Here is a 19,410-nt window from a genome sequence, read left to right as displayed (position 1 = left end):
CATTTTCCTGGTGATCTACTCTAGAACAGGGAATAAAACTTGAGTCTCTGGTGAACAGAAAGAATGATAAGAATTTAACCTTTTTTCTCATCCTAGAAAACCTGCTATTACCTTCTCTCCATCATTCTTCATTGCCATTTAGACTTCTCGTTAAAGAGAAATCTAATGCACACACGCCTCATAAATTGTAAGTAATACAGTTAAGCTACCTGAGCAAAGTATGAAGCTGGAGTACATGTGGCTGTTAATACCCAGAAAAGTGACAATTTAATGATTACGGAGTCAACAGTGTACACTGCATGAGGGATAAACAGTGAAAGCCATTTGTGCTACTCCACAATCACTTGGTAAGAACCTGTCGTGTGTATAAAGGGCTGTGCCAGCCCCAGGACTGATGTAAATGTTAACACGCAATGCAATACATGTCAAACACATGTTGAAGAAATTATATAAATCAGTGAGCTGAGAGGAAAAAACCACTTCTAGGCTGCATTTCGCCAATTATTTTTATGCTTCCATACCGAGTATTTCAGGAGTCATGGGCGGGAAAGAGACAGACTGGAAAACTACTTTTCTGAGTTAGAAAAGTTCTGGATCTGTAGCCTGGGGTCACTTGTCCATATTGGTCACTCAGACCAAATGACCCAAAGTCCCACGCCAGGAACCAGTCCTACATCAGGAGGGCTCGACTCCGGGACGGTAACTCCGCCGTCCTGAAGGAGCCCAGCCCTCCCGAGGAGCGAATTCTGTAGGGACTGAGGTGACGGGCACTCAGTGTGGCCAGGCCTGGACAGGAGGGCGAGCAGGATTATCAGAGGGTTATCGTGTGCAGTGCCTGGACATGTAGAATTTAACAAAACCACAATACTTTGGATTTATTCAAATTCACTAAACTTCGGTTTCATTAGCAAAACTGTTAAAGGAGATACCACTCTTTAAATGTTAATAAAGAAAAAACATGCATTGCTGGTAGTCACAGATTCAACAGAGTCATAGTGGAATGCTAAAGTAATGTCTTTCTGATGTGCACAGATCAAATGCCTTATAAACAAGTAAAAATAAGGTTGGTTTTGTCTTTTATGTCTCCTTTCAAAGAACACCGGTAAATAGGTTTATGATATTTTTAAAAAGTGGTTCTTAATATGGTAGAATTCTGTGGTAGATAATTAATTTTTTATATTATTGAACAAAAAAGACTTAGATTCAATGAAAATCCATATAAAGCAATACCATATATAATTTTTAATAACGATAAAAGCACCATCATATAAGACACTTAAAATAATATTTCACAGAACATTAGAGAAAAGCTGTTGGCCAACAAGAAATAAAGCACACATCCTATGTGGTCTTATCAGGTCGCACACCAGATTAATCTGATTCCAACCTGCCGAGAATTTGGATTCATAAATTCAGTATTGGTAGAAGAGGGACATTGCAGAGTTGTAGAACTTTCCTGTCTTAATGCCACACGGACACCAAGACTGCTGAAGTGACAGTGGGCATGACTTTCACGTACCCCTCTGTGGTCTGGACCCCAGACATGGGGGCCGCCAACTAATTACCTTTAGAAGCAAAATTTTAAAAACTGCTTAATGATTCCTCTTAAAAACTGATGTTTTATAAAAGAGGCTTGTTTTATTTACACTATTAGCACAACAGCCAAACGGTATTCAGGTTCGATCCTGGTCAGTAAAGTGGCAGTTAAAACACAAGACTACAAAGAGTGACTAAATAATGACACCGATTTTCCTCAGTAGCTTGTGTAGCTATTAAGAAGGACTTGACAGACATTTTTAACAATGATACGTCACTAGAATAAAAATAATTTTCCAAGTGTCTCCTTGGAAGGACAATATTCCCTTTGATGTGTACTTCCTAGTATATTCATTTTAAAGGAAAATCAATATCATTATAGCCACATATCTCACATTTTTGGATACACAGATTAAAAAAGTAGCAATGGCACTAAGACTTTTCCTACCTCTCACTGCTCCTCCCCACCTGTCCAACTTTCCTGATGGAGGTGAATTCCTGAAAAAACAGATGACTTCAGAGAAAGGGGTACTGAGGCTCACGTACACTATGAACGCTTTGCTTCACGTATGAACCTAGGTGAGTGACAGACTGACTTCCCGGGTACGTTCTCGAGTTTTAGCTTCAAATTCTTTCCCTGGAGAGAGTACTTTGTTCACCCAAACCTGAAGAACTCCCAGCGTCAGACCATGCACACAGGGTTAGTGACCAAACGCCTGCTGTGGACGGCACGGTGACTTCTCACAATCGCCCAGGTCCGGCTATTCACACCGGCATTGTCAGAGCTCGGACTAAAACTGAACGGAGAATGAATACCAAAAATTGAAGTAAAAACAGATTTAGGAAAACGGGTGCCTGTGAGGCGGTGTCTAATACCCATGGTGACAACGCCCCCTCCGGCTGAAGGAGCCCCCGGCTGTGACGCCGCTGGGAGCCCTCCGGGCGGGGAGCTCCGCGCAGGGGGCCCAGCAGCCCCTGCGATGGGGGGGCGAGGCGCTGGCCCGGTCCTGGCTTCTGTTCATCCGGCCCGGCTTCTCTGCACGCAGCACGCTGTGAAAGGTGACGTCGTGTTCGTACCGTTCCTTCATCCGGTGGATTTTTTCTCGTGGGACCCCGTGAATGTTTCTTCTACACAGAAAAGAAAAAAACGCAGACATTTAGTTAAGGCCATCTGTCAAGAGGGGTTCCGGTCTTACAAGTCCCGTATTATGACACAGATATGCCCTCCCTGCTCTCAGGATTCAGCGGACAGAAGCGCGTCTTGCTAAGCAGTTCTCTCTCCTGGTTTCCACGCGGCCTTGCCCGCCCCTAAACCACCCCAAGGCCTGCGAGGAGCTAATGCGTCAGAAACGCTGCTGCGTTTCAGGAAATCTCAATTCTACGCCTCAGGACAAGAAAGACCATGACATCTTTTTTTTTTACCTATTTGCAAGTTAAGCATGCACCTATCTATAATCGATTTATATCAGTTGGGCCTAGATAGGTCTAGACACTTATTAAATTCTAGTGGGCAGGAAAATCAAATGGGGCTACCGGGCAAAACGGAAAATCCAGAGAAGCAACCACGGGAATGGGGCTGCGAGCTGGGGGCTTAACAACCATCTCGGTGGTTCGGGTCCTCAGCCCCTTCGCAAACTCTGCCTCCTTGTAACCAAAGGAGGAACTAGCTTTAGTTCTACAAAGTAAATTCTGATCTCACTGGTTACTTTTAAATCATTGACATTATCAAATGACACAGATAATGAATATCAGAATCCATGCACTCGGTCAGCAAGTTAGTATCATTTGGACATTTATTGCTTTATAAATTAGAAGCAGCATTTGGGCCAAAAATGAACCACACACTGTCCGACATCTAAAGATCTTTGTTTTGCCTAATGCAACACCAGACATGTGCAAACCCATGCAGAAGACAGTGTTTTTAAATGCTCATTAATGAAGAAGCATTTTAACAGAATGTTAAATGTGTCCTTTTAAAGGACCAAGTCCAAGCCAAGATTTAGCATAATATTAGAAAACTGACCCCAAACTAAAGTCTTCACATTAATAATTCCAAAGTTATCAATTTCCAAGAATTACCATTTCTGGCCTGAAAACTACCATGTCCATTTCCAGCCTGAAAAGATTCTTTTGTTCGGTCTGAAACACCTGAAAATAGCAGGACACATAATGAGGAGCTAGAAAAACAAAGAAGTACCTTGCTAACTCTTGCACGTTGAATTTCCAGCGAGTCTCAGGTTCTCGGAATATAACTTCATAGTTATTTTCAAGTGCCTGATTTTTCAAAAGTACATAAAACATTGAAGACATGGTATGCATGTTTGGGGACGTTTATGCTGCCACTTAACATTCACTACAAATCTTTTCTAAAATTCCCTTTGTGTTAGCAGTAATCCAATGCCTGGGTTCATCTTAACACAGCCGGTTCGTCTCCATAATACTAGGTCACCCTCAGATCACAGTATGGCTCCCAGTGACAAATTCCGGTCCACTTTACTTAGTATGTAGTAAAATTATAAATGTTCTTTGTTTTGGACATTTTTTAAATAGACACCTGAACTAGCTTCAAATGCCCTGTGCACAGAATGACCAAGAACTCAGCGGCGTCTCAAAGCCGTTTGTGTGATTACCATATTTTTACGTCTGTCAAACGCCTTGTCCTTGGTTTAGAGAGTGACAGTGCCATAGGAACAGAGCTTATGAAATGGAAGGGATCCCCACACACTTTACACACTCTTCCCTCCGAGAGCAGTCCCCCTGCCATGCAGAGCAGCACGGCTCCCTGCACTGGGCCCTGGCCCCTCGAGGGCAGAACACGGCTGCAGGTTCCCCCAAACGCCCAGATACCCCATGCATCCCCAAACCCACTGCGAGGCTACTCTCTCAAACCCAGCATTTGGTGCTGAAAGGTCAACGAAAAGGGCTCAGTGACAAGATTCCCTCTTCATCGTTTAGATGGCCTTGTCATCGGGGAAGGATTCAAACGTCCCATGTGGGAAAGGTCCCATTTCTGGGTCTGACTAGCAGCTGTGGTGGCTGGAGAAGATTGTGCATATCTGGGAAGCACGAAGTAACGTGACTTCCCCTCAGCCTCTCCCGGCCTTAACTGACTCTTCATTTCCCTGTTCACTTCTCTCCTGAGTGGACCAGCCACCCGGTTGACACTCCTCCCTCCAAAGTCCCACCACCTGAGCCTAAGTGAAACTGATGAGCATGTAGAGGAAAGCACACCCACCCCTGTATGTAAGCAGTTCTGCCCAAAACGTGTAACGGCCTGAGACCAGACTGCCACGGGCCCAGTTCGGGAGGGGGCCACTGGCCAGCCAGCCAGCTGGGGCTCAGGCGTGACAACCGCGGGACCCCCAGCTGTCTTCTTCCTGTCCCTGTATGTGTCTCCATCTTTTCTCCTTCCTACACCCAATAGAGACTGATAACTCAGTAGCAGAAAAGATGGAATATGTCTGAAAAAAGATCAGGCATATTTCAAAATTAAAGTGTGCACCCTGCCGTGTCCATCTCGGGCACACGGTCGTGTCGTTCCCTTTCCATGGGCTCTGGTGCTTCAGTCCTGGCAAGTAACGGGCTAACGGCGCTAACCCTACATCTGTGTTCAGACTGAGAGCTCGTGCCCTGGGACCCGTGCAGCAATGCTGCACAGCACCGAACTCCCGGCCGAGCACAGAAGTGTCCTGTGACCGGGCGGACAGCTCTGCTGTAGCGGCAGCTGGTCTGGTTTCTCCGCAGGCCCCCACGGAAGCGCCCGCGTGAGCCTTCCCCAAGGAAGACCCCAGGACAGGAAAACTGTCGAAAGCCTGACCAAGGGCCATTTCAGAACCGTATGCTGTCTGACAGTAGCGTGTCAGCGAGTTGTCACAAAATGACACCTCTTCACCTCCTCCTCATGAGATGTGTCATGAGCATGAGATCTGGAAGGTCAGATAAAGAGCAAAGAACAAAAGTTTCAACTTTCTCGCAAATGCCCGTAACCGCGAATTCAGAATGAGGTTCTTCCTACCATGACGGCATAGGGCTTCATTTCCCAGGCGTGCAGGTTGGTGTTATCAATGATCACGGGCGAGATGCCGGTCCTCATTGCTCTCCTTGCTGCAACACAACGTTACACAACAGTGAACGACACGCAACAATCAGACGGGGAGTGAGCGCACCCAGAGCTTGTCATTTCTATCACAGCATGTCCTCATTACATAACGCTAATGCCAGCTAGCCCAGGACCCGTTACCCATCATTCTCTTTTTCCTGGCATCTAGCGGGTTATGCTCTGACATCTGTTTGGGGGGTGGAAATGGCAGAACTTTTGATCAAACTCCTCCGGTAGGACTTGCTCATTCTGCTACCATGTATGTACACAATGGGGCATCCCGCGAGCTCGGAAAGGGCTGTGTCACCTCTTTCCTGGTTCCATTCATGCGCTTCCTCCAGGAAGTCAGGGTTGAACTCATAGGCACCATCTTCTCTGAAGAAATAATCATCCGTGCTGAAAATCAGGGCCCGGGGAAAGTCATGCTGCAGCTGTCTGGGAGGTGAGGAGGGAAGAGACGTGTCACGAGGCTGTCCCGTGGGAGGGACGCCATCTCCCTCTGCTAATGCGGGGCAATGTGGGATCACGGGGCCACCCGCGTCTGGGCTGTTGAAGTTCGGTTTGCGCACAGAGATGCTTGTTATCGCCACAAAGCCTCGCTCCCCGCTAGGAGGCAGGGGAGAGCAGAGAGGTGACTGCTGTGAAGCCCAACGCCCGAAACGATGAGCTGGCACTACCCAGGGCCTCTGCCCCACCGGGACCGGCTGGACGCGACTCTGGGGGCTGAGCTGAGGGCACAATGACAGTCGTCCCGCGGGCCCCCCATCCTCGCCGCCTTTCCCGCAAGCACCAGGGCCCTCTCTTCGCCCTTCAGTTCTCACCTGTTCTGGGTCCCATCTCAGACCCTAATCTTACGCTGGTTGAAGTGCGGTGCTACCTACCCCATTAGGCAACATATTTAGATTTTGACAGTGAAAAACACAACAGGAGAAGGAAGAGGTAGACTCAACGCCCCCCATGTCCTCCTAAACCTGTCACTCGCTCTAAATATGAAAATATCATAGAAAAAAGAAACACTGCCGTAGAGTTCCCCCTTTAAAGCAAAAAACAAACAAACAAACAATCAAAAACAGTGTATTAAGTCTTGCACCACATAACTTCAAAGATGTTTCCACTTGAAGTGCTTATTCGGATTGTTTGGGGGGAAAAGATGGATACTGAACCGAGGGGCTTTATGGCCAAGTAAACTTAGTTTTAAATCCTAACCCTAGAAGTCATCTCTCTCTCTGCTCCTCAGAGACCCGGCCTGTCCCGGACACTCGGCAGGCCCTGAGGGAGCAGAAGGCAGTGGACGGGACCTGACTGATGGTCACACAGTCGGCACCTCTGGCAGGTGAAGATAACATCTTGACATGAGTCATGTTTCAGCTCCTGAGTCCTGGGGTGGAACGACCCCCTGGCCGCTGTCCCATGAGACTGGACAGAGGCAACACCAGAACAGACCTCAGAATAGGCCTCCAGACCTGGCTGTTACTAAAACCTTCTTGGGAGACTTCTCTCTTATTGCATACGTAAGTTTCTTATTAAGTACATCAATTACTTTTAAATTCTGTTTATAACCAACTGTACCATAAGAGTCTAAATTTTTAGAAATTTTTCTAGTCACATGTACCCATCTTCGTTCTACTTCCTGCATTTGACGTTACATTTACAACAGCTTTTCCCACCCCAAGGTGATGTGAATATTCATCTATGTTCTATTACATTGTACTCCCCAGTCCCTCTAAAATTTTATTTTGGCATGTGGCATTGGCTTAGGAGCTAAGTAGATTTTTTTTTTTCCCACATGAGAAACTGATAATCCCAAAACCGATGCTGAAATAATTCAATTCCCCATTGTTTTAAAATACTTTTTATTCCATACTAAACGACAAATAATTAGGACTATTTTCGAACTTTCTATTTTGTTCCATTAAACCTGATGTAGAAGTTTTTCATCGTCTTCTTTTCCAGCATTTTGATTATATTCAGTAGTTGCAAATCTTTTCTTTATAAAATTGATACTTTTATACTTTTATTTTTATTTGCCTGTAGAGCTATTTCTGAACAATACCAAATAAAAGGATGTCCCCTTCGTGATGTGTTTAATCCTTCTCAGAGCAGACTCGAGTTGGTTGTTCCAATAAATTTTCTCTGTTTCCCGAGAGCTCTAAGCACTGAACAAAGAGCTTGATGTATATTAACTGCCCTTAACCTTTACGACAATTTTATAAAGTAAATGTTTTCTCTAGTTTTTAGACGAAGAAACTAAGGCTTCGAGAGTAAATAACTGGTTTGCGGGTCCACAGCTGGGATGTGGCGCTGCCGGGCCTTAGCCAGATCGGTTCAGGGCCCGCATGTGGCTGTCACATGCCCCGGGGGCCCACGCATGGCTGTCACGTGTCCTTCCACAGTAGCCGCTTGGCCGATGAGACTGGATTATCTTCCTTTCCCACAGATGTTTATTGTTCGGACTTGTTTCAGTTAAAAGTGGGCTCAACTGCATTTAACAGAAAACTCAGACCACAGGGCTGTTTAAAATTTTACATATATAGTTATATGTATACATTTATTATCTATATACGCGTAGATATATATATATATATATATATATATATATGTATGTATGTACGTACGCATATGTGTGTGTGTGTGCGTCTGTACATATATAATCACATGTGACAAACCCGGACGTAGAATTCAAGGCTGGTATCGTATGGACGCAGGCCAACAGGGGTCCAGGGGTCTCCCACCTTTCTTTTTTCTTCTCTCTCACGTGTGTCTATCTCCCTCAGCACCCTGCCTTCCATTCCTTCCCTCGTCCACTTGTTGCCTCCTGGTGGACACAGGGTGCCACTGCAGCTCCAGCTGTCACATCCACATTCCACACAGCAGGAAGAGGCAAGGGAGCCTTGAAAACAGTTTTACAGTTGGCACGTTGCCACACCTACAAAAGAGAACTAAGGAACTGGGTCCCTTAAGTAAGTGCTTCTGCAACAGTCCCAGCAGGCCACGTCTCAGTACTGGATTCGTTTTTAATCACTTTTGTTTAGATCTTCAATGCAGAAATATGTCCTACTGTATCTGTAAGTGTTGCTTTGGGTATATTCATTCTGGTTTTGTTTGATTCTATTTACTGTCATACTGGTCTTCTGTGTGACTATTTGGTTTTCTGCATTGTGGTTCTACTCATGTCTATCTCTAACAGACTTTAAAATTTCATGTCTAGGTTAGAGTCTTTTCGAGAAATAGATCTCGTTTAGCTCCTTTAAGATTTTTTCTGCTTCTAACCCAATGCCACATTTCAGATTCATTATCATCTTTTCATTTTATCTCTTGTATCACAGAGAGGAATTTTTGAGAAAAAAATTAAATAGTAGAAAGGCAAAAGAAATAACCCAACACATACCTGTATACTCACCACCTGGAGCTGCTAATTGTTAACATTTTCTCGTATTTGTTTTGTTGGCTTAAAATTCCACCAACTCCCCAGCTTAACTCTGGCAATCCCAAATACCTCCAGACTTCCGTTTTCCTTCCCCACAGCACTTATCCCCTCCTAAAAGAGCACATAATCTCCTTACATGCTACATCCCTACATCTGGGATGTAAGGTCCAAAGAGGCAGGCTCTTTGTTCACTAAGGATTCCCAGGTACCTATAATGCTGCCTGGAACACAGTAGGCACTCAGTAAATGTTGCTGAATAAATAAGTCACGGACAATTGTATATTTATATCATTTATGTTGATATATGGACTTAGTCCATTGCTTTTTAACTGCTTTGTTGTGCTCCGTTACCGGCATGATAATAAACACAGCTACCATTATTAAGCACAGATTGTGTTCTAAGCACTATTCTAAAGGCTTTTCATTTTTCATATAATGCTAAAAATGACCTGTGAGCTAAGTCCTGTAACCCCCATATTACAAATGAGAAATTAAAATCAGGGAGTGGACACGAAATCAGCTTACAGAAATCAGGTTCATTTCTATATACCAACAATACAACATCTGAATAATAAATAAAATAATCCCATCCACAATAATCTCAAAAACAATAAAATACTTAGGAATAAATTTAACCAAGGAGATGAAGGACCTGTACATTGAAGACTACGAGACTTTGATGAAAGTAACGGATGACACAAACAAATGGAAGTTATTTCATGCTCGTGGCTTGGAAGATAATATTATTAAAATGTCCATACTGCCCTAAACCATGTACAGATTCAGTGCAATCTCTATCAAAATTCCAATGGCATTTTTCACAGAAATAGTACAGTCCTAAAATTTATATGAAACTACGAAAGACCTTGAATAAACAAAACAATCCTGAGAAAGAACAAAGCTGGACGTATCACACTTCTTGTTATCGAACTATAATACAGAGAGCTATAGCAATCGAAACAGTATGGTGCTGGCATAAAACCAGACACATAGACCATGGAATAGAATTGAGAGCCCAGAAGTGAAGCTTACGTGTACATTCGACTAACATTTGACAAGCAAACCAAGAATACTCAATGGAGAAAGGAAAATTTCTTTAATAAATGGCGTTAGAAAAACTGGATACCACATGCAGAATGAAAATGGACCACCACTCACAAAAATTAACTCTAAATAGATTAAAAACTTAAATGTAAGACCTGAAACCATAAAACTCTTAGAAGGAAGAGAAAAGCTCCCTGGCTGTGGTCTTGGCAACAGTTTTTCGGATGATACCAAAAGCACAGGTAACAAAAGCAAAAATTAATAAGTGGGACTACGTCAAACTAAAAACCTTCTAGACAGCAAAAGAAACAATCAATGAAATGAAAAGGCAACCTACCATATGAGAGAAAATATTTTCAAATCAAATATCTGATGAGTTAATATCCAAAATATATAAAGAACTCATACAACTCAACAACAACAACAACAAAAAACAATCTGATTAAAAAATGGTCAGAGGAACTGGATATTTTCCCAAAGAAGACATTCGAATGGCCAAACAGGCACAGGAAAACGTGCTCACCCTCACTAATCATCAGGGAGAGGCGAATCACACCCACACGAGGTATCACCAGACACCTGTTAGAAGGGCTGTCATCGAAAAGCAAGAGACAGAAGTGTTGATGAGGATGTAGAGAAAAGGCTGCCCTGTGCACTGCTGGTAGGACTGCAGCCTGGGGCAGCCTCTTACGGAAAACAGGATGGAGGTTTCTCAAAAACTTAAAAATAGAATTATCATATGATTCAGCCATCCCACTTCTGGATATACACCCAAAGGAAGTGAAAACAGGATCTTGAAGAGATAGCTGCACCTCCATGTTCACTGCAGCCAGTTATTCACAGTAGCCAGATATGGAAAGAACCTAAGTGCCCATCAATGGATGAATGCATAAATATGGTAAATATATAATAAAATATTATTCGGCCATGAGAAAGAAGGAAATCTTGCCATTTGCAACAACACGGATAAACCTTGAGGGCATTATGCTAAGTGAAATAAATCAGAGAAAGGCAACTTTGGTATCTCTCACTTATATGTAGAATCTTAAAAAGGGAACTGAGAAAAACAGAATTAGAGTGGTGGCTTCCAGAATTGAGGAGGCTGGCCTGGGGCAGGGGGGGGGGCCAGCAGTGCTGCTGGGAGATGCTGGCCAGAGGGCATAGACTTCCAGCTCTAAGATGAGTCGGTTCAGGAGTCCTAAGAGACCTAACGCACAGCACCAGCACCGCGTTTATAGTTGATGCCCTGCTATGTGCTTGAAAGTTGTTGTGAGAATAGACCACAAACGCTCTCACCACAAAAACAAATGGTAATTATGTGACCCAATGGAGGTACTAGCTAAGCTACGCTGGAAAACATTTTGCAGTATATAAGTGTATCAAATCAACACACTGTACACCTTACACTTGCACAGCGTTATATGTCAGTTACATCTCAGAAAAGCAAGGTGGGGTACCCATGAGGGTACAGCTGGCTTACAACCCTTCTGGCTCTACAGCTGTGAAATAAACCACTATGCTTGAGTGCTATATAACAAACAAACATTTACTCCTTTCTCCACTGACGTCTAGGTTGTTCTCAATTGTCCCTGTCATGAACACGTTTTGGTGATAGCTACAGAGTCCTGCTTTGTTTCTCTCTCTGGTAGAAGTATGTCCCATGACGGCAGGGGTTTTTGCTCACTGGTCCATTCAAAGCATCTAGAAGCATGTCGGGCCCATGGGGATACCCATGTTTGGTGGGCATAAGAAGGTTCTGGAATGGTAGGCTCTGCTGCTTTAGTTACGCAGATGCTTTTCATAGGGCCCCAAACTGTGTGAAGAGAATTTCTATTTACTCGTCCTTCTACACTGAGAATTTTACCCAAACCTCGGATTTACGCCCCAAAGGAGGTTGTGAGAGCGGATTCTTGTTGGACCCCAGCACGACCTCTGGGTGGTACTAGAATTCCCCTTGAGGCAGGGAAGGTTCCAGACCCCACAGCCTGAGGGGAACGGGGAGCGTTGTGCTAGAAAGGACTCAGGATGGTCTCCCCTGGGGCCTTGCTGTGGCTTGATCTCTTGGTGCCCCCAACCACCACAGCAAGGCTGAGCCCTGCCCTTGGAGAGACGGCCCTCAGCCACCATCAGCCTGTGGACACCACCAAGCTGCAGTGGCCGATGGCGCCCCAGTGCAGAGTTCCCAGCTGTCCTACTGCTCCCTCTTGCTCTGACCGCTCCCGCCTTTCAAGTGGGCCTGCTTGTCAGATCTGAAATGGGACTCCAGTGGCCCCCGTGGGCACACTTCACGTAGCAGAGGTTTGCGTGGCGCCTTGCACGCGAACAGCATCCTTCCACAGGACGTACAACAGGACGGGTTCCCGAGTCTGCTCAGGACACGAGAAGGGGCCGGCAACACACCCGCCTCAGCATCAAGTTCGTTTTACCTGTGTCTTCCCAAAATGTCACAGATCGGGCAGAGACAACAGAACAGAGGCCATACTTTGGGCTCTTTTTCAACTGCTGCTTGCATGGGAAAGCAGCTGCATCTTTGATCCTGATTTTCAAATCCCTTTTTAGTGTTAACTACTGGGTGGAGGAGATGGACATCAAACGTTTTCACGCGTAAAACATGGGACTGGGATCCTTGAGCACTGAACTGAAGACAACTTTGGAGCGAGTGGCTTTCTTCCTTTTTTTCCCTTGTCTATTCTCCACAGCCCATATAGGATTTTTTTTTTTTTTTAACATGAATATAACCTCCTTTTTGGTTTTTCTTCTTTACTCAAGACCCATGCTCACATGTGAGCTGCCGAATCTGAGGAAGCTTCTAGCATTAACAAATTCATCAACTATTTAGTGACTGAGGCCGACTATGCCAGACCTTCTTTTAGGGGCTGAAAAGAACATGGCTCCTGATCTCACGAAGCTTACCTTCTGGTAAAAGAAACGATAATAAATGAGTCAGTATGCGTCAGGTGGCACTAATGCAGGGAGGAAGACAAAGGCCAAGGGCGGGGCGGAGAACGTTGGCAGTACTACCTCCGATGGCAGGAAGCCTCCCTCGGAGCCTCCTCTGTCATGTCCTTAAAAAGTGCGGGGAAAGAACGCCGGAATACCCTGAAACATATCATCATACCTCGGCGGGAGTCTGGACGCACTGTGAAAAGCGGACGTTGGCATGTTTGTCCGCTAACATCCTTGGTGAGACGAGATTGCTGTGCACGTAGCAAATCCAGCCTCGAGATCAAGTGCATGGTCCTCTGGCCTCAGGGCCTCACACGTAACAGAAACGTTTCCATTTCGGGCCATCGCGAGGACCCAGTCGGCCAGCACACACAGAATGCTGACTCAGCAAGCGTGGGCATTCTTTTCTTCATTTTTCCCTCCCCCTCTCCCAGGCTCTCGCCTCGATAAAACAGAGCCTTCCCCCAAGCCGCATGCATGACCCGACAGAGACCCTCCTGAAAGCACAACTGGACGTTAGACTAGTCCTTCTTTCTCAGGCCATTTCCTATAACCCATAGAGCCTAGATATCTTTAGACAATTTGGAGTGATAGTAAATAATTTCTAATTGGGTTCCTCTAGAGTTTGAATGAGCCAAGAATGATGGCATTATAAAGAGAAGAGTTCATTGAAATGCCAAGAGGGCACGAAGACACTGAGCTGAGTTACAGACATCCTGTCATGTGAGCAGACGAGGACGAGAACTTCTACACCCTTGAGAGCTCGCTGTTGACCACGGCATCTCTCTCCCACCCACTGTAATCCGGATAAACATGAATACTCGTTCAGAAATCTAAATCTCATCTCTTCCCATGGCTCCCAGTGGCTCCACACTGATAGAGAATAAATTCTCTGGTAAATTACATCAGAAGAAACATACAAGCAATAGTGACAACTAACAAAACGTGGCTTCCTTACTCTGACAGTTGAAATCGGGTAAACTCAGCCCTCTGAACTTAGCTTTTACGGGTGTTTTCATTAAACAGAACGAAACCGTCACCGCTCCTGCACCAGTCACTCACGCCAGCCTCAGCCTTTGCTGTACAGGAAAAGCTCTGGGCCTCCAGGAGAAGGCCCACTGCGACTTGGTCAGAACTCCAAGCTTAGGTGAACTAACTCCAAGGGGACTTCCTGGACGTTTCCTGAGATTTCCTATGAAAACATTCTTCCCCTTGCATTTCTTCCTCTGTTTCACCTGCTGCTCTGACCATAAGCCACATCTGCGGTCCTCTGTCACCCCAAATCAGCAGTGTAGCCATGCAACGGCTTAGCATTCAGCCATAAAAAGTAACGAGGTTCTGATACCCTCTACGACACGCATGCACCTTCAAAACATCGAGCTAAGGGAAGTTAGACAGACACGCGAGGACAGATACTGTGTGATCCCATTTACGCGAGGCAGCCAGAGCAGGCAGACACACAGACAGAAAGGAAGTCAGTGGTCACTGGGAGCTGTGGGGAGGGCGGAGTCGGGAGTTATTGCTCAGTGGGTACAAAGTTTGTGTTTGGGTGGCAAAAAAATTTTGAAATAGTGGTGACAGTTGCACAACATCAAGTAATTGATGCCACTGAATTGTACACTCACAAAATGATTAAAATGGTCCCAAAAAGGGCCATTTCTCTCCCACGTATGTAAGCAGATGGGCCACAGGCTCTCGCTGTGAGGAGGAATGGGCAGGCACCAACCCAGGCCAGTCGGCCAACTCAGCTGCTGAAGTAGACAGCTCTGCGCCACCCGCTGGGAGAAGGGTCTTGCAGTTGGAGCCCTATGTCCGCTATCCCTCCATCCAGCTCTGTCCAGCTCCATCTGGCCATTAACGGCCCCCACGACCGGGGCCGGGGCTGCCTGGCACACGCCCTCACTCACGTGGGCTGGCCGCACTGCTCACTCGCCGGGGGCTACCCAGCTCTGCCCATGTCCATCGTCTCCCTTGTCACTGCCGGTCCCTGCCCTTTGTTCTACCGCAGCCTCCCCACCGTCAAGGCCAGTCGGGATCCCGTCCGCATGGAGGAGACAACTCCTTCGTCACCCTCAGTGAACGCGCTGGCCATGACCACCGGCGGCTCACGAGATGCCTTTCCCTGCTGGACGTCACCCTCCCACAGCAGCGTGTTGACTGCTGTCTTCTGTCCGCTCATCTCCCGCAGGCTCCTTTTCACAATCTTATTTGGTGCGCCCCTTACTGAGCGGGAACCAGCAGCCGTCTGAGCACTCCCTGGGTCCTACCCTCGCCGGTCAGGGACTAATTAACAGTAGCTGGTATGTACACAACTCACGCATCCACACTGCTCCCCACACTGCACAGGGCCTCCGTGCAGCCTCACAGCACACTCGCTAAGGATGCTAGCTCTAGTTCCGTGAAAAAGACCCTGAGGTGTTGCAGAATCAAGGGATCTATGCTGGTTCACATGCTAGTAAAAATAACAATATTTAATAATGACAAAATTTAATAAGTATTTGTAATCAATATCCTCATGGACTAAAAAAAGTTTTCTAGTACATGTCCAAGAATGAACCTAAGAAAGCCTTTTTCTATAGCAAATGACATTCATTTTGTCATTTAATAAATGCTTGGGTCACACGACCTGGGTCTATCCCTCCAAGTTAGTTAACAAAACTATCTTCAACTACAAAAAGTTATTTCAACTTTAATAAGTTGACAAGTAATACATATCTGCTGTAGAAACAGGAGGAAATAAGTCAGCAGGGAAGGCCATAATCTCACTATCTCCAGTTAACAACTATGGATGAGGACACATGCATCCTCTCCATGAACAGAAAATGGGGTGGGTGTGTGTGTGTGTGTGTGTGTGTGTGTATCCGTGTGTGCATGACTGATAGACACACAGACAGCTTTGTTAACAGACTTTTTAACTTGGGGGGCATGAGCAGGCCTGCATATCAAATACACATCTATGTCCCCAGTAACGACTGCATGACTCGTAAGGCAATCCTCTGTTTTTATGTGTAAGTTGGCTCACATGTTTTCTTTTATATGAAATAACTCTGTGAAGAACTTTCCTCTGTCTTCATGTGTTTATCCAGTTGTTGCCCCTGGGTGAATTCCTGGAAGTAGGACTTACAGGTCAATGATTAGAACTTATTTTTTAAACGGTTTTTAAATGAAATAGAGGTGATAAAACAGAGTCGGGGGGCACGCTGACTTGTTAGTACCCCAATGTGCTTAAACACTTTACAAACCAGATAAAACTCCAACTGTTTTTTTTCTAATATAGCTAAAGAATTTAAATAGACAATTTCCACATTCCAGCCCCTTCGAACTATGAACACAAATAGGTAGAAAGCACAGAAATCTAACCCAGATCTGGAAGACAACACATATCCTAATTTCAAAAACTTTTTATTATGTCTTTAATCAAATGAGAATTAAAAGTTAAGCAGAAAAAAGATGAACCCACATTTGTAAAAATGGATCTCTTCCAATTTTTAAAGAAAAAAAAATTTTTTTATTTTCCTGATTCAGGAAATACATGTTCATTACAGAAAACTTGGAAAATACATAGAACAAAGTATGAATTTCCCAGAATCCAACTATACATAAGAAAGCCTTTTACTATTTTCTATACGTGTATTTTTTAACAGTTTGCCATTCTCCTTCCCTTCCCCACCCGAACCCCCCAAAAAGGAAGGAAGGCCTAGGGGGCTGGGGCCTGTGGCCTCCGCTGCCCTTCTACCCTGCCTGCAGGCCTCCTTCTCCACTGAGCTGTGGCCTATTTGCCCACGGACTGCCCAGATTTCTGTATAAATGAACAGCCCACCCCAAATCTGTGCCAAGGACCCTCTGCTCCCAGAAATGCCCATGCCCAGCCTCAGGGAAGAACTCAGGGTCACCCGCTGGAGCCAGGCTGCACAGAGCCAGGCCCCTCGGCAGGCCGCCCTGAAGGCCAGCCTCCGCTGATCCACAACTTCAGCAGTAACTGATACCCAGCACTTCCTTCCGAGTTTAACAAGTTCTCTCGCTCATAGTTAATGCTCACGAGAGCCCTCTGAAGTGTGGAGAGCAAGAGCCCCACTTAAGAGGAAAGGAAACCAAGGTGCAGAGGGGTTGAGTAGAGATCACAGCTGGTGTGGCAGAGCTTGGCTCTGAAGCCACAAAGTGACCCTGGGGTCAGAGTTCTCTACCTAGCAATCATTAACGATCCATGTCCAACAACCAGAACTGAGAGCAAGCCACAGGAGCGTCCACAAATCTCTAACCCTATCCTTCCTTAGTATTCACATGTAAGAAGTCCCAGAGAAGCTAGGTGACCGCCCAAAGTCACCAGCTACTTCGTGTGACGAAGAGGATCTAAAGGCATGATCTTCAGACCTCCAGGCTGGTGCTCACACCAGCCGTCTCCATAATAAGCCCGTCTCTCGCCAGTGTCTTCTGCTTAGCCAACCGCCACTCAGGAATTAAAGTCCTAAAAGTGCAGACTGTCAGAGCCAGAAAGGACCTTGGTGGCCACCATTCACCTTACAGAGCGGGGAGGTGAGGAGCAAACCGCAGCGTCTGACCTGCAAGTCTACACCTCGCTGGCCTTAGCCTTCCCTTCTGAGTGGTTACAAACATGACCTGGACAAAGATGGCCACCTCTGACGCAAGTGTCACGAAAAGAAAAACCAAAGTGAAACTAACCAGGATTTGAACTGGGGAGACATTTGGTAACAGATGACCTCCATGATTGCATCACAAAGTAACCAGTTCTGCTGGGCTCTAAGGAAGCTCCCTGCCTCTTCCACCTCACGCACGCACGCACGCACGCACACACACGGCCTATGGAAATGAGCGGTGTCTTAGGAAAGGGTACCCATGGCCCTTTGGAAGTCATCCATCCCCTTAATCTGTGAAAATGTAGCAATGTCGTTTTGCTAAAGGCTTCTACTACACAAATCATCCCAGAACCCTAAAACTGGACGCAGGTCACCAGAGCTGCTTCAGTTCCCTGAATCCCAAAGGACCCAGATGTCCCCCGCTCCCCCGGCGCCACACACCCACCCACCCACGCCAGCGGAATGTATACTCAGCAGGGCCACGGTCCCAGGGCCAGCCTTCTCCCTCTAACAGGCGGAAAGCTCTTCAAAAGCCATGGACCGCCCCTTCTACCGAACACACTGCACGGCGACCGTGCTTGGCTAGGTAAGGTCAGGCCCCTGCCTTCAAGGAACTTACAGAAGGCTCGACAAAGCCCTGTGTAAAATCAAGCGCAGTCACAGAGGCTAAACAGGAAGCCCGGGGGCCCAAAAGGCGAGCACCTACTGGTGTCGCCGGTGGCTGCGGGCACCGTGACAGATCTGAGTCTCAGGGCTAGTGGGACCGCAGCCAGAGGGAGGTAACGGGCAGGCCCGGCGGGCGGCGTCAGCACAGGCACGGGGAACCTCAGCGTGGCTGGAGCCGCAGGTGCAAGGCAGGGAGAGGCGGTGGGCCTAGCACGGTGCAGCAGGCAACAAGCCCGCGCAGCCCGCGCAGCCCGCGCTGCCCCGGCCCGGGGCGGGGCAGGGGGGAAGCGGGGGCGGGGGGGGGGCGGGGGACGGCCGGCGCGGTGCCCCCCGCGCCATCTGCGGGTGAACGCTCGGGCGCCCCACGCCGCCTGCCCCCCTACCCCCACCCCCGCCCCGCGCACCTGTGCGCCTCCGCAGCCCCGCATCGCTCGGTTCCCGGGCGGCCGCCAGTCCCCGGCCGCCCCGCGTCTCTCTGCTGGGGTGAGGACGCCTGTTGACGCGGTGGGGTGGCCGTGCCTGCGCGCGGGCGTGTGGCCGCGCGGCTCCCTCTGCAGTCGCCACAGGAGCTGCCTGACCTGCGACGCGCGCGGCGGGCAGGCCCGGGCCCCAGGGGCCGGCGCAGGGCACAGCCGGGGAGAGCGCGGCCCGGCCCCGCACGCACGGCGCGGCCGCCGGCTCCGGCCCGGGCATTACCTGGCCAGCGTGGTCTTCCCCGAGCCCGGGAGGCCGCGCAGGAGGTAGAGGTGTTTCCTAAAGCTGGGGCGGCGCGCGGGTGTCCCGCGCGGGGGCGGCGGGGCCGGGGGCCGAGGCTGCGGCTGCTGGAGGCTCAGCCTCCCAAAGGATTCGAGAAAAGTGTCCTCCATGGGGCGGGGGCTGTGCCAGGGCCCCGGGCTCCCTCCCCTGACGTCCCGGCCGCGGCCGAAGCGGTTGTTTTTGTGGCGCTCCGGCCATGTGATGGATGGAGGGGCGGCGCTCGGAGCCCAGCCCCTCCTCCCCGCCCGCTGAGCCACGCGCCGGGGTAGGGGCGGGGGCGTCCCCACCCGGGAGCGGGACTCCGGAGGCCGAAGGCGGACGGTGCGCCCACCCCGTCCCCC

The 19,410-nt window shown here is 47.7% G+C and overlaps 1 protein-coding gene and 1 non-coding gene across 4 annotated transcripts; both read right to left on the bottom strand.

Moving 5' to 3' along the window:
* Nucleotides 1–488: 488 nt before the first annotated feature.
* Nucleotides 489–19,356, bottom strand: N4BP2L1 (NEDD4 binding protein 2 like 1). Of its 3 annotated transcripts, none has more exons than XM_039873086.1 (5): nt 19,010–19,336; nt 5,943–6,070; nt 5,552–5,640; nt 3,616–3,684; nt 489–2,664 (listed from the first exon to the last, which is right to left on the bottom strand). In XM_039873086.1, exons 1-5 carry the CDS (start codon nt 19,177–19,179, stop codon nt 2,302–2,304), a joined length of 819 nt encoding a protein of 272 aa, XP_039729020.1. In that variant the 5' UTR covers nt 19,180–19,336; the 3' UTR covers nt 489–2,301. The 3 variants fall into 3 exon arrangements, with proteins under 3 accessions (XP_039729020.1, XP_039729021.1, XP_039729022.1); XM_039873087.1 differs by lacking the exon at nt 3,616–3,684 and adding an exon at nt 3,734–3,810 and having other exon boundaries at nt 19,010–19,325; XM_039873088.1 differs by lacking the exon at nt 5,552–5,640 and having other exon boundaries at nt 2,472–2,664; nt 19,010–19,356.
* Nucleotides 12,531–12,646, bottom strand: LOC120610742 (small nucleolar RNA SNORA16B/SNORA16A family). The gene has a single exon (XR_005654995.1). It is a non-coding gene; the product is annotated as a small nucleolar RNA SNORA16B/SNORA16A family (small nucleolar RNA).
* Nucleotides 19,357–19,410: the final 54 nt, after the last annotated feature.

The sequence above is a fragment of the Pteropus medius genome, unplaced genomic scaffold (assembly GCF_902729225.1).
Source record: "Pteropus medius unplaced genomic scaffold, Ma_sr-lr_union100, whole genome shotgun sequence".
Taxonomy (NCBI): domain Eukaryota; kingdom Metazoa; phylum Chordata; class Mammalia; order Chiroptera; family Pteropodidae; genus Pteropus; species Pteropus medius.
Note: the sequence above shows the minus strand (reverse complement) of the source record. Positions and strands in the feature narration are given on the sequence as shown.